Source organism: Empidonax traillii, unplaced genomic scaffold (assembly GCF_003031625.1).
Source record: "Empidonax traillii isolate 1590-97213 ecotype Southwest subspecies unplaced genomic scaffold, ASM303162v1 scaffold1130:size175532, whole genome shotgun sequence".
In the NCBI taxonomy this organism is placed as follows: Eukaryota; Metazoa; Chordata; class Aves; order Passeriformes; family Tyrannidae; genus Empidonax; species Empidonax traillii.
The window spans coordinates 47,581-59,024 of record NW_020956323.1 but is presented as its reverse complement, the minus strand read 5'-3'; the positions used below and the strand labels follow the sequence as shown (position 1 = coordinate 59,024).

At 39.1% G+C, this 11,444-nt stretch overlaps 1 protein-coding gene across 1 annotated transcript in view; it reads right to left on the bottom strand.

Annotated features, from left to right (window-relative positions):
• Positions 1-340: 340 nt before the first annotated feature.
• Positions 341-11,444, bottom strand: part of SLCO5A1 (solute carrier organic anion transporter family member 5A1) — a 34,061-nt gene continuing 22,957 nt past the window's right edge. The window contains exons 5-8 of the mRNA XM_027905214.1: positions 8,055-8,214; positions 4,936-5,177; positions 2,082-2,146; positions 341-843 (exon numbers count right to left, since the gene is read on the bottom strand). Of these exons, the coding sequence (XP_027761015.1) occupies positions 398-843; positions 2,082-2,146; positions 4,936-5,177; positions 8,055-8,214 (913 nt within the window). The 3' untranslated portion in view covers positions 341-397. The remainder of the gene's footprint in view (positions 844-2,081; positions 2,147-4,935; positions 5,178-8,054; positions 8,215-11,444) is intronic.

The following is an 11,444-nucleotide window of genomic DNA, read 5'->3' as shown; positions in this document are numbered from 1 at the left end:
AAATACAGTTTGCAGATATGAAGTTGACAATACATTTAAGCATTCTTGTGAGTCTAGACATCAACAATATGAGTTTTTGTCAGTCTTCCACTGACTTCTGCTGTTCATAACACCTCATCTTTACAATGATATTAGATCAGAGCACGGACATCTAATGGACACATCTGAAATAATTACAAACACCATTTTTAAAACTCCATTGTTGGGAGGGGAGGAATAAGAACTTGGGTTGGTTTGAGGTATCCAGCCCTCAGGAACATATTATGGTTGTTTGCATCAAGCTTTGTTGGTTTTATCATGTTACATTTAGATTAAAAATAGAAGGCACAGGTGTTTTACAAGGCGCCGTAATTAAGTCAACCAACAAAATTAAATATTACATTACCAAGCCAGGGGCCTATATCTCAGCAGTGACTTCTTCCAACACATTTTCATTTGAGGAATTTATTGCTTCTGAAAAAGGGTCGGGGTATGTCTGTTCTAAGCAGTTCATTCCTTGTGCCACATTGGTGTCTCCTCGGGAACTGAAGGTAGGGCAGGATCTAGTCCGTGCATAGTTTTGTTGGGGTCCAGCTTGTCCAACCATCTCACTCACAGTGTTCACCAGTGAAGCCCTCCATCTCTGTCTCTGCTGCTGTTCTTCTTTACACTTAATGGAATACCAGGCCAGGAAAATAAAAAGGAATCCCACGAACTTGAGAGCAGCTGCCAACCCAAAGTAGACAAAACGAAAGGAGGTGACATCGTATTCCCAGCAAGATCCTTGTACGCCGCAATCTTGTTGCCAAAGCATGCATGTGGTGTCAATAACAGCCCCAAAATAAATCGGAGTGGGAATGTAAGCTGAAATAAAAATAGCAAGAGAAATAATACGTGTTAGTACATTGTGGAAAACTCCTAAAGAAACCATACGCCTTAGCCGAACAGCGTAGGTCAAAAAATTTTTGAGATGTCTACTCTGCTGTTCTTACATGAAATGTAAAACATGGAAAAGTGGTCAGCCAATCTTGCCACCAACACTGCTTTATACACATGAGGCCTACTACAAATAGGAGAGAATTCAAACAAAGAAGACAATGCAGCAGCACCTTACAGCAGGTAGTGCTTCAATCTGCTGTCTCCAGACAGCTCTTGAACTATGTGTCCCTCAAAAAAAATTCAGTTTTGCTCTCAGGAAGCAATACATGGGAGAGGGTCATGAGGGTCGTTATCTCTGTAGCATTACTTGCTGAACTTCCAATGCTCATGAGCTGGGAAAGGTGCTGCTTTTAGATTAAGGAGAAAAAGCACCAAAGACCACAAAATGTTTCTCTTACTGAAGAATGGATGGAAGTGGTGAGACCGCTAAGATTTTCAATTTTCTTTTGAATAGGTCTTCGTCAGAAGCAGACCTTAACTTCTAAGGCAGCTAAAAATGCAGTCAGTCCACTGAATGTTCCTGCTTTTTCCAGAAATACAACAGCTTTAAGACAAGATTGAAATGTCCTTCCTCAAACAAAACTTCCAGAAGCAGCTAAATGAGCTTCCCCTCTGGTCCTCTTAGAATAGTCCTTGCTTGCTCTAGTCATATATTTTGTAGTACCTGAACACCTGGAGTGTTCTTTATAAGCAGGATTTTAGAAGTTCAAGAGCTTGAAAGAAGCGGCTTTGTTGAATACTTTTAACATGTACCCCTTTTTGCTTTGAACTACTTGAAATTAGGTAATGAATGCTTCTTATTTTAAAAATGAAAAAAACTATTGTTATTGCTGAAAGCAACAAAAACCAGTTTCTAAAAGAGAAAAAGTCCTAATAAAACAGTATTTAGTAACTATTAATTTTTATATACAATTTGAAACTGGAAAAATGTATCTTTCTGGGACAAAAATGTTGTTCTAGAAAGTCGGAATAACAAAAAAAAAAAAAAAAGATAAATAACCGCATTTTCAGATACAATGTTTTCAGATGCTATTAATTTTAGGTTCCTAATGCAGTAAATCAGGCAAATAGTTCGAGATTTATGGAAGTCTAATATTTTTATAGTACATTTAAGCTGAACATGGCGAGCCTTTATGGAAATGCTGAGCTACTGTAAGACTTACCAAGAGTTCGTAATAAAACAAACTGCATTCCTAGTGCAAAGGGCCGCTCCCCATCTTCCACAGACCTAGCAGGCAAAAAGAAAACTCCACTATAGAAACAGTCACAACAGTTAGTCATCATGGTATGTTCTGGCTCTACCTCATGGGTTTTTTTCTGAGCTATAGAAAATTTTTGTCTACATTTCTTTGATTTAGCTTCTACTATTGTTAACTCTTATTGTTAGGAAAAACTACTGCCAGCCTCTCCTGAACCTGTTTAATCAAAACTGCAATCACACCTTTTAACCTGAAGGCCTGAAGAATTTGATCCAAACCCATTAAAGAAATTTAGAGAATCCACCCAAAATGTTTATGGCTTCATATGATACCTTTCTCTTATTTCATATGTCTTTAATTTATTTTTCTTAATCTTTTTGCTGTAAAATAATAATTAATGGATAACTAAATTGCTGAAAGTTGGACTCAGTGTCTGAATTTAACAGATCTCTGCATAGCTTAAGAACTTTGGAGCTACTTTAGGAAAAATATCAGTAGAAACATCCAAACAGTCTCCTTAAACACTGTTCCTTTTTGATAGAAATAATACAAGATTCTTTCAGTAGGTTTCAAAGGAAAAATGTCTAGATTCAAAAGACTAAATACAAAGTAACAAGATTCCACACTGCAACTACAATTTTAATAAGCCACAAGTTATCTACTGATTTAAAAAATATTTTCAGTTCTTAACCTAAAGGTCTGAAATTAAGATAGACAGCTTCTAATGACATTGAAAACATAAGACAAAAAACTACAGAAAGTCCACAAAGGGGTCTGCTGTAAAATCAAGGTTTGAGTCACGCCATCCAGAAACTGGAGAAACAACCTGGGCCACAAACCTTGGACTGATGCACAATATGTGGTTTGGGACTGTTCATGTGTGTGGGCCACCAATTTTTTACTGAACACTACAAAATCCTACTGGAGATCTCCCTTACGCACCTCATTATTGTGTGGCTCACTGCATTATTAATGCTCACTGATTGTAGTTTTGCCTTTGTGTGACTGCAATGCAATGGCAACGTTTTTTAATTAGTATTATTTTAGAGGTGGTAAACCCAGAGACAGAAGGAATAAAGTCAGAAGTCTCTGAATTATAATGGTGCTGTGCACAGAGTAGTTGAGGTATGGCTGCATAAGCAACTGGAAGTCTGACATGCCCACCTCAAGAGTCTGGCTTCACTGTCCTAACAGTGATCCTTGAACCCATTTTGTAGATTTTTTGAAAAGTAAACTGAAAGACAAATTCCACGACGTGACATGTGTCCTCTGTGTGTCAGCAGCAGGCTTCTGCATAAACCTTAGCCCCTCGAGCTGAGAAAATGTCAGCAAAAGAGTGCTTGTCCTTGCAGGGGATGAGACAAAGATGTCTGCCAGAGGGTTTCTCAGCTGCGCTCACAACTGAGCGTAAGGATAGCGAAGCCAAGTCCTGACCTGCCTCATGTTTTCTAAGGTTCCGTGACCTATTACAACAATTTGCCATTATTAGTATTTTACAGGGGACTAGTTTTGAGCAGCAGCAGAACATCAGTGGTCTCAGAATATCAGAGTGAAGCTCTTCAAAGACAGCGTTACCAGGAAAAAATCCCACTTTCTTGGGAGGACCATTCTCACAGAAAGAAAAGGCCCAAGATTGGTTTAGAGAAAAGCTCAATTTGAAGACAAATTTTACACAAAAACAGGACAAAAGGTTGTCTCTATGTTAGCAATTAATGCAGCTAAACAGCTAGTGCTGAGGACTCAACATGTACACCACGAGCATTTCAGGTTTTGTAGGGATTTACTTCAGATCAGCTCTAACCTGGTCCCAGGGACAGCATGCCCATTTGCATCTGGATCATTTTGGGTGTGCTTCTGAAGAGCATCTGAAACACTGGAAGAGGCTTCCTAGAGAGGTGGTTGATGCCCATTGCCTGTCAGTGTTTCGACAATGCCCTTATTAACAGGTTTTCTGCTCAGTCCTGGAGTGGTCAGCAGTTGGATGATTAAAGAGACTATTTACAAGAGCATGTACTGACAGGACAAGGGGGAATGGCTTCAAACTGAAAGAGAGTAGGTTTAGATTATGGGTGTGCTTTGTAAATTCTAGTAATTTTCCTCTAATTCTTTCTCCTTCTCTTTAAACAGCAGCAACATAGATTACACAAATACAAAATTATTTTAGCAGTATAGCACACTACGTTATCTCTGCTCATTTCTCTTTAAAAATCAGCAGAACTTCACTTACAGGTGCTGTACTATAAATGGACAAAGATGTTACAGGGAGTGATTACTTTTATCAGACTAGATGGCAGGGATGGCAAAAGCCAATCTAAAAATCTGAATGCTTTTTTTCAAATTGAAAAATAAATGCCACTGCCTTTTCCTACAAAGACTGTATTATTCTCTATCCTGAAATGACCACAGTGATAACATCACTACTACAATAGAAGTTCAAAATTCTGGTGAAGGAAAAAAAGGAATACTCAAAACAGACGTGGTAGGAACGAACAATTTTAGGAAAGAGAAAAGGATAATTTAAAATAGTAATTTTTTTCATTTGCATTTGAGAATCCAGACTATTGCTCTAAGAAAATTGAAAATTTTTCAGGAGTAACTTTCTTACATGATGTGTTACTTATTTTTTCTTTTACACCTGGAATTCACTGGTCACTTCTTGTTTCCTAAAGTGGGTTATCATGTTACATATTCTAAATACAAGCAAGTTTCACCCTACCCTGTCAGCCTTATTCTATCTACTTTTTAAGGATACACAAGCTACACAAGGCTTGATAGCGGACACAGCAAAAATACTTCAAAGCCATCACTGAGTTCTCACCTGAGTGTCACTATAATTGCTGATGGCTGGGCACAAGCTGTTATGAGGGTAACAATGAAGAGAAATATCAGGAACGGGATAAGTGTGTTGCAGGTTCGATCACATTTCCCAGAAACAGCGTAGCCATTCTCATTCAGGTAGGTTTTGACAATCACTAGCCGGAGCTGACTGCGCTGCCCCACTGTTGGTGGAGTGATCACCTGGCGACTCTGGACACAGGCACATTCTGTGTAATTTCTTACCTAGGGAGAGCAGAAAAGCACATTTCCACATGAAAAACACAGGTAAGAAAGACATGCACAGAGACACGGTATGACAGTTCCGTAATATTTCTCAGTCTTCTGCCTTGAGCACCATTACACCAAGTACAAGCGAAGTTACCTCTCTAACTAATTTTAAAGCTGATCAGGACTCTCCATGGTGAGATTCCCTTTCCATTGCTTTATTTAATTTGAGTTTTAAAGAAAAAAATCTGGAATATTTTTGGAAAATTCTGCCAAGGCAATTTAATCACTCCTGATAGGGAGCTAGAGAAAAATATTGTTTCTGCTGTACTAGGAAACTGTGAGGAAACACTCTTTAGGCAGCACTGACAATGCTGCATTCCAAAATTTGGCAGGCTGCTGACTTTCATATTCAAGCAGTATCTTCTGCCATCTTAATGGAAGGCTACCCAGAACTGGTCCAAGAGCAACAAGCTGCACTTCATGCTTGAAGTCCGGGACCTTCCATCTGGATGCAGGGGTGGATCTGGACAGCAGCAAAAACAGAGAATAAGGGGAAAGCAGAGACTCTAACAGTGGGACTGAAGGAGATGATGGATTCCTAAATGGACAAAGACAATGAAATTAAGAGATTGAATAAAGAAGTAGCATTTCACAGGCAAGGAGGACCATGATTTGATCAAGGTGAGGAAGAGCTAGATGAGAAATAAGCCTTCTTTCCCATTTATTCTACTTCTATTCTCATGTAATCTAATGCAAAGGGGTATGCAGCAGATCAGAATATTCCAGCGCTAGAGAAGAAACAGGTCAGGACCTATTAGAAAAAGGAGTTTTTTGGTGCCAATTTTTGCATTCATCAAATAGTAGACCACACATGTACAGAAGCTACAAAACCTTTTATGTTTGCAAATTTAAGCACTTGGACAACAGGACATATCCAAATCATGGTTGTTTGTCAATTTTAATGTATACCTTTGTAGGCATCCATGCTATGATATAGCCTCACATTTTTTTCCCTTGGGATTTAGCTGAACATCTTAATAATGTATCTATTTATCCAGTATTTTACCTCTCATTTTCAGAATGTGACTCCAGGTATTTTTTTCCTCACACTAAACAAATTCCACTACAAAGACAGAATGACTCATATTTCACATGGATTTTTCTATCCCACTCGCTATTACAGCTTAACTCTTTCAAAAAGGAGTAATTTATCTTCAAAACAGTTACGAGGTATTGATGTTGCTATCTCTATTTTGTAGCAAAGTAACTGAAACAGATCAAAACCTTCACAAACATGGGTGACTAATTTGAGACAATTGGAATCCTTTTTTTCAGAATGTTTTCCATTAAATACAACTAAATATATCCTAAATGTAAATTTTCATGCTTTCAAATGCAAATTTAGGCACTCAGTGCATCTACAAATTGCACTTTTGGTTACTGTTCATATTCATCATCCAGAACATGAAGAATTCACCATCAGCAACCGAGTTAAAACTTCAAGCCTCAAAGCATCTTTTCTTAATACCCCTAAAGTATTTCCGTACTAAATTACTTGGTGCCAGTTTGATATCAAGTGAAATGCAGCAAAGATCAATCCTATGTCTTAATCCAGAAAAGTATAAAGCAGGTTTATACAGACACTGAAAGTTAACCACAGGCTCACATCACAGGCTTTTTCCATATCGGGCCAAAGCAATTTTCTACTAAAAATCAGCAAGATAATCTAAAAAAAAAAAAAAACTTTAAAGGAAACTAATCTGTTCTCAGTGACATCTATATATGAACCTTCTTTTTCAGACCTGACAAAGCTCAGTGGTGAACCTAACGTCCTCCTGCTTCACAGGTTAGCTCAGGACTGCAAATCAGAAGACTGATGCTTTATAAAGTAAGCTTTCTAGAAAGTACAATCAAGCCCTCAGAAAATCAATGTTTACATTACGTCTTGTCTTTCTTAATTATCCTTTTTTAAAGGACAGTTCTGAAACAGAAGAATTTAGGAGTTCTTTTTTTTTTATGAAACTATCATGACCATAATGCTCTGCTGATATTTAAAAGTCAGATTCTACTTTTCAACTGTTTTCTTGTGCCCAGTCCTCAAAACTGCTGAATTTTCATGGCTTCATTTTACCATCAGGTAAAGAAAAAGGTTTAGAAAAAGGCCATTGGACTGGTCAAACTGTTTTACAAGAGAAGAATACAGTCTTTTACAAGAGAAGAATAGCAGTCTTCACCTAGATGGGCAAAGAACAGACCTATCAATACACTCGTGCAGGTTCAAGAGCTGCTTGTGCAAAATCATGAACCTGACACAAACACCAATAACATTAAATAGGCCCTAACTAAACTTAAATAGAAGTTTAAAACACTTCCAACAACCTGAAGAGTTAAGTTCTTCCTTCTATTCAGAAAGGGAGTCAAAAAACCCCTCAAACTGCTCTAAAAATTAACATTGAGCTTGAAGAAAGACAGTATGATATGGCCACCCACGTTAGCAGAAAGCTGAATTAGATGACACTGACTCAAGGTGCCCTCTCCAAGCCCTGCAGGAACAGCAGAAATGCGGGCCACTGCCATCAGGGATTTTGGGGTCTGCACTGGAAACACCAGCCCTCTCCACCCCAAGGCACTCTCTCAGTTGGAGGGTTCACTTGGTCTGAATGAACTTGTGCCTCAAATTTGTACATAACTGAATGGAATAGGGGTGGGACCATGCAATAGTAGCATTACCAGCCTTTCAGAACATGGAAAGACTCAGAGATGGGCAAGTAGAGCCAAGTACTGAAGCTTAGAGGAGGGATGCTTGAGCTAGAAACTGAGCAGTCTTTGATCTGCACCAGCCCTGTGGGGTTACTCGCGGGTTGTATGTTGATGGGTGGGTGAAGCACTTACCCCTGTGCTGTGGTTCCCACCACTGATGCAGCCAGCTAGGCAAGGATTAAAATATGTTATTCCATCTGATCCACAGACAGGCTCGTACTCATGAATCTTACATCCGCAGTTAACATTACAGCTTCCAGTCAAATTCCTGTGGGCCATGGCAAGAGTGGGACTGAAGAAAGGAAAAAGGACATGCTAGTAGAGCAAGCACAGATATCCATATCCTCCTGTACAGAGGGAGCAAACATCCTACTCATTAACTCTGAAACTTAGACTTGATTATCAGACAAAAACTGCATTAACTCTAGGTTATGTAATGACTTAAACAATACAGAAAAATACCAAAGTCATTCCTGCCATCAACTAAAAACACAATAAAAAAAAAGTTTAAAATTTTTATCATATTTGCCTAGTAATAGCTATATTTTTCCCATTTTTTTCCTTTAAGAGTTAAGACACCACTATTTTACATGCCTATCCTAAGCTGTTGATTACTAGTGAAAGGCTCAGTGACAAGATGTAAGCATTCTGTGCACTAATGTGAACTAATAGGCATCTCTTCCCACATACCAACAACTGTTCAGAAAACTTACTGCTTATATAATTCATATGTACATGTGAAATCTACAGGAAGTTCTCTAGATCTGGGAGGCTGTTCTGCTTTTACAAAATGTCTGTAAAAGAACAAATGCTCCACTTGCCCTAGACCATTCCCCAAAATCTGGCCAAAGCCCAACTTTCTAGGTGTTCCCCTTTAGGGTTTGGTGATATAGAATGAGAGAACTAAAAGGAATTTCAAAGCTGAAGGAGATGTACACACCAAAAAGCAGGTTCTTCACTATTATTGCTCTAATGAAATACGGTAGTTGCAATTCAATAAGCCACATCTAATGTTAATTAATACCATCACATCTAGTATTACCTGAAGGCATTGTGTAAGAAGGTACCTGAAGGTAAAGGGATAAAGTACTATCTTTTATCCTTGCTATTTTTGAACATGTTAGTTCAGGTACCAAAAAGAAAATAACTGTTCCACTTCAATATACATAAAGGCACACCCTGAAACCTAAGTTATTTCCTGCTGTCATTATGCAGCCAAATTACAAGCGAGGTTTTTTAAATGGCCCATATTATATTTTTATCTATTTTTACTACACTTTTCACATTCTGTGACTTGCTTCAGGTTGCTAAATTAATTTTAGTAAGTGGAAAAGCAAGACTCTGCAGCGTGGTTTATTGCTGGTTCAATTTTCTGCATCTCATTTGTAATTTCACCTTGGTTTAAAATACTGTCAGCAACATGAATGCATTAAGGCAATGGAAAAGTTACCTGAATGATCTTATTCATACCAATCTATTTCCAGGTCATGGGGTTGGCTGAAAGCTAGGGGTTATAGCTCTTATTTCCTAAATCCCTTTCTGTTTAAAGAAATCATGGCTCCTGAATTTGGCACCCACTATCCCTCTTCACTGCACAAGGTGATTCCGAGCCACTGAAAAGTGAAAAGCAGCTGATATCAACGTTTTCACATGGAGCTGCTCCTGTTACTCAGGACCTCTTCCATTTTATTAGGTTACTTTCTGTCATAGGTGCACTTCAGGATTTTAATTGCTGAACAGGTGGAGAGAGGCTACCACACACAAGGTGGGCAATTTTTGTAGCAACCAATCTCCTGACTTCATAGCAAAAACACACTGTCAGGCAGTTCTTATCTCCTCCACAATAACTATTAAACACAGTGGCCAATGCTAATAAAGCAGGTATCAGTGGGAAGCACGCATATATGCCTTATGGATTCAGACATATTTCAAATGTTTCCTTCCCATCTTTGAGTCACAGCAGCTTAAATACCTGTACCAACACGGCTCCCTAAAACGTCACAAGAGTCTGTGCTTAGTCTCAGAGAGCTCTGGCCAAAATAAAAACAGTAGTTTGCTTCACTTCAGTAGTCCTTGAGAATAGACAAGATACTAAAGACTGAGATTCAAGAGTTAAAAATATGCTTAATCTCGGTTTTGAAAAGACTTCACATAATTTCAAACATGTCCCAAAGTCTTTCTTCAGTCAATGCACTCTACGTTCTCCACAGTAGTCGCAATATCAGAGACCTAGTTTAGCTCAGAAGACAGAGCCGTGCAGTCTGTCATCTGCATGGATTCGTGACTTTCCATAGCTAAAGTGTGTGGTAGCTGAACGGGGAAAAAAGGTGGTGCTTTGAGAAGGCAGTTTCAAATAATTTTTTATCTTGTGGGTTTTATTACAGTGGTATCAGAACCCTTCAGTGTGTCATTACATTAGTTTGAAAGATTAAATACTTCATGTGTCACCTTTCATCAGTGTTTCAGAGACTGCAAGACGCTGCAGCTCATGGCTACAACCCCTGGTCTCAATCCACAGAGGGGTACAGCTTCTGGATCCACTCCCACAAGGCTGGATTTGCCCAGCTCTGTGTCACAAGGTTGTCCCTCCTTCGTCTTCCTGCCTAATACTTTTAAACTAATTGACAGTCTTTTCACAGATGGAAATGAAGTGTCCACTGCATCACTTATCCAGCAGTTCACTGATTAGACATAAAAACTCAGTTCTAAAGAATACGGAAGCAATCCATGCAAGACTAAATGGGAAAAGAGGAGAGGTTGCAGGAGTGAAATTTAAAGGTCTTTTCCAGAAATTAGAATATATGTATGAAAATTCCCAATTCCAGAAAAAGACTGTGCCCTTTGCCTTCTCACACCTGAGTGCTAAGCAGAGTTGCAGGCTCCATCCTATTTCTGCCAGTAGTGCATGTGAAGTCTGGTCCAGAAGACCTGAATTTCTAAGAATAAATGCCAGTATGAACCCTGCAGAATCTGCAAAACCAGATAGAGCTAAGTACTGAGTTCTGTTGGGGCATGAGTATTTGCACATGCACCATAAGCAAAAATCTTGCTTTGGAAAATTACAAGAGTATGCAAAACCACTCCACACCAGGCACCGCAATGTGATGCTGAATTAACCCTTCTGCCTTGTTTGCCCTGCTCTCAATACTGCTCAATGGCCATTACTGTTTAAAACTACCTCAAGTACCTCTACTCTAAGCAGATCAGTAGATATCCAGGCAATTTCAGCACCTCCTCACTCAGGCAGGGGCTGAACAGGAATCTGGATCCCCAAGATCCTGTACACATGTTCACAGCCTCTCATGGCTGCAGAGCCTGACATGGGCTGCTGTTAGCTTTTCTTCGCATCTGTGATGTGTGAGCAAGACCACCATGAAGATAAACAGCTAACATCAGACTTACTGCATCTCAGCTACCCCACGGACCAGAGGGGATGTTCTCCTGCTCTCATCTTCCACACCTGACTAGAACAGGCTCAGCTCGGGAGCCACTCTTCTCATAGTAATTGTCATGTATGTTGTC